This window comes from Pteropus vampyrus, unplaced genomic scaffold (genome assembly GCF_000151845.1).
Source record: "Pteropus vampyrus isolate Shadow unplaced genomic scaffold, Pvam_2.0 Scaffold207, whole genome shotgun sequence".
Taxonomy (NCBI): domain Eukaryota; kingdom Metazoa; phylum Chordata; class Mammalia; order Chiroptera; family Pteropodidae; genus Pteropus; species Pteropus vampyrus.
Window position 1 is genome coordinate 1,867,805 of NW_011888988.1, and position 2,281 is coordinate 1,870,085.

Below are 2,281 nucleotides of genomic sequence, written 5' to 3' on the forward strand. Positions count from 1 at the left end.
GCATAGGGAATGCAGTTAGCATTAATATGCTGGCTAGGAGGAGGGCCACGGGAGGGAGGGAGCAATTGGGGGGATCATTTTATGAACTATATAGATATCTAACCAATGTACTGTATAAAACTAATTAAAATAAATAAATTTTTAAAAATTTTTGTTTTCAGTTAACTAAAATTACTCACATTGGAGCTATTTTTTTGTTTAACTGTAGTTTTATTTTTTAAATTTTTTCCAATTACAGGTGAAATACAATGTATTAGTTTCAGATGTACAACATAGTGATTAGACATTTATATAACTTATGAAGTGATCGTCCCCATAAGTATATTATCCATCTGACGCCATACCTAGTTATTACAATATTACCAACTATATCCCCTAAGCTGTTTCTTATTTAAGAAAATATATTCGTAGAATAAAAACTTGTCATTAAATCACCTCTAATTTTTAAATGGAGGTTATGAATGGGGCAAAATATTTTAACATTAAAAGAAAGATTCGTGGAGGGTCCTTTACAGCCCTCCTACAGAATATGTCAGGAGCCTCCTGCCACTCGATAGCTCAGCCCTGGTCAAGAGAGCCATTCTCAGGCCCAAGCACCTCCCTTCATAGCAAGAGCCTCGAGCGAATGAAGAGAAAGAGTCAACTGCTGACACTTAGAAGCTTTTAGAACAACTCACTGAAGTTTAGCAAACTGCACCCGGGACCCTTTGGGGTATGAGTTGTGTACCTTCCACTAGCGGGAAAAAAATAAACGACCTTGACCATTATAGATGTGCCCCAACAAGAGAAATTACTACGCCCGCTACATTTGGGCACCTCCATCGTAAACATTCTCTGTTGCATCAGCATTTTGGATCTAGTGTATGCCTCATACCAAAACAGAAAACAGAACAAAAAGCAAAAACGGTCTGCGAGAACTGGAAATCATTTCAAGTCAGGTGGTTGGAGTCCTTTACCTTGAAAATGGTGTTTTCCTCCTCTTGCTGGGGGCTATGCCGGGTGGCATGTTTCCAGGGAATCTGGAAGCGTTTGGAGTCCCTGTGTAGCCAGATGAGCCCAGGGTACAGGCCGCTATCCACCTGGGCCACCAGCCAGGGCTTCAGCCGAACTCTGCGGGGGTGGAGGGCCATGATCTGGGTAGGGGGAAGAGGGGAAAAATGGGGAGAGCAGAATTAGGCCAGTCTCTGGGAACTTTTCCCAGCCACTGTTCCCGTATGACAGAGCTACAGTTTCGTTAGATCACAGCAAAGAAACTAAATATGGGAATAAACTGTGCCAGGTGGGGAAGAAAAGAGGTTAAAAGCTTCTTTTGATTCTTATTCCAAATCCATTTATACTTCATGCTCTAGCCAAATCAGAATTATCGTGTAAGTAGATCATATTTCTTCTATTTAAATCCTGAAGCAGTAAAATAAAAAGATGATGTCATCCCCGCTGGAACAATCCTTCCTGAAGAACCAAGGGCTTTGGAAGAGAAGGCAAATTGCTCTTTTCAATCTCATCTCAGGAGAGGGAAGAAAAAAGTTATGGGAACGGCAAGGATATGGGCAGGAACCTGAAGCACGCTCTCTTTTCAGACAAGGTAAATGGGAATATTTTAGTAAGAAATGACACCATCCTGGTGAGGGAAAAGTAGGTCCAGGTTCCAAAGTCCTCACTTACATAAATGAGCTGGCAGTGTGCACACACGAGGATCTCGAGATTTGGGCCTCAAGTCAGCTTTCCTTTCTCTGGGCCACTCCAAGATTCTGTACCAAGAAAAAGAAGTCCGAGCTGGTTATCTGCAGGACAATCCAATGTGTGAAAGAAGACTTGGGAACACTGGAGACAAAGGCTGAGATTCCTGCTCCGTAACTGAGTCTAGTAAAACTAAGAAGCCCCAGAATATCGAATACCACCGTTCCTAACCATACAGCACTGAAGACAGTCACAAGTCAAGCCCTGTGCTGCTAGCACAGCCTCCTTACCTGGGTCTGTTTCCCCACAGAGGCTGAATGAACAGATTGGTTATAGGAGCCAGCTTGGGTAAAGCCTGCAACTGATTCTCATAAAAATATCCAGGAATAACAGATAGCAGATAACATAAGGCAGCAAGCAGCCTGCACTCACAGCAGGAAACAAAGGCCTGTCCAGTTTGGATGCCTGAAGGAAAAACCAGTCACCGGAGAATTGTTTGCCTGGGATGTTCCGCTTAGATTTTTTGTTCTTATTTTACTGTTTTCACTTAACAATTCTTTTTGGTCATCAGCTACTTACTGTGCATCGAGCACTATGCTAGCTA

General features: G+C 42.5%; 1 protein-coding gene across 1 annotated transcript in view; it reads right to left on the minus strand.

Moving 5' to 3' along the window:
- IRF6 (interferon regulatory factor 6) overlaps window positions 1-1,730 on the minus strand; it is an 11,647-nt gene extending 9,917 nt beyond the window's left edge. The window contains exons 1-2 of the mRNA XM_011372465.2: window positions 1,663-1,730; window positions 957-1,133 (exon numbers count right to left, since the gene is read on the minus strand). Coding sequence (XP_011370767.1) covers window positions 957-1,130 — 174 coding nt within the window. The 5' untranslated portion in view covers window positions 1,131-1,133; window positions 1,663-1,730. The remainder of the gene's footprint in view (window positions 1-956; window positions 1,134-1,662) is intronic.
- Window positions 1,731-2,281: the final 551 nt, after the last annotated feature.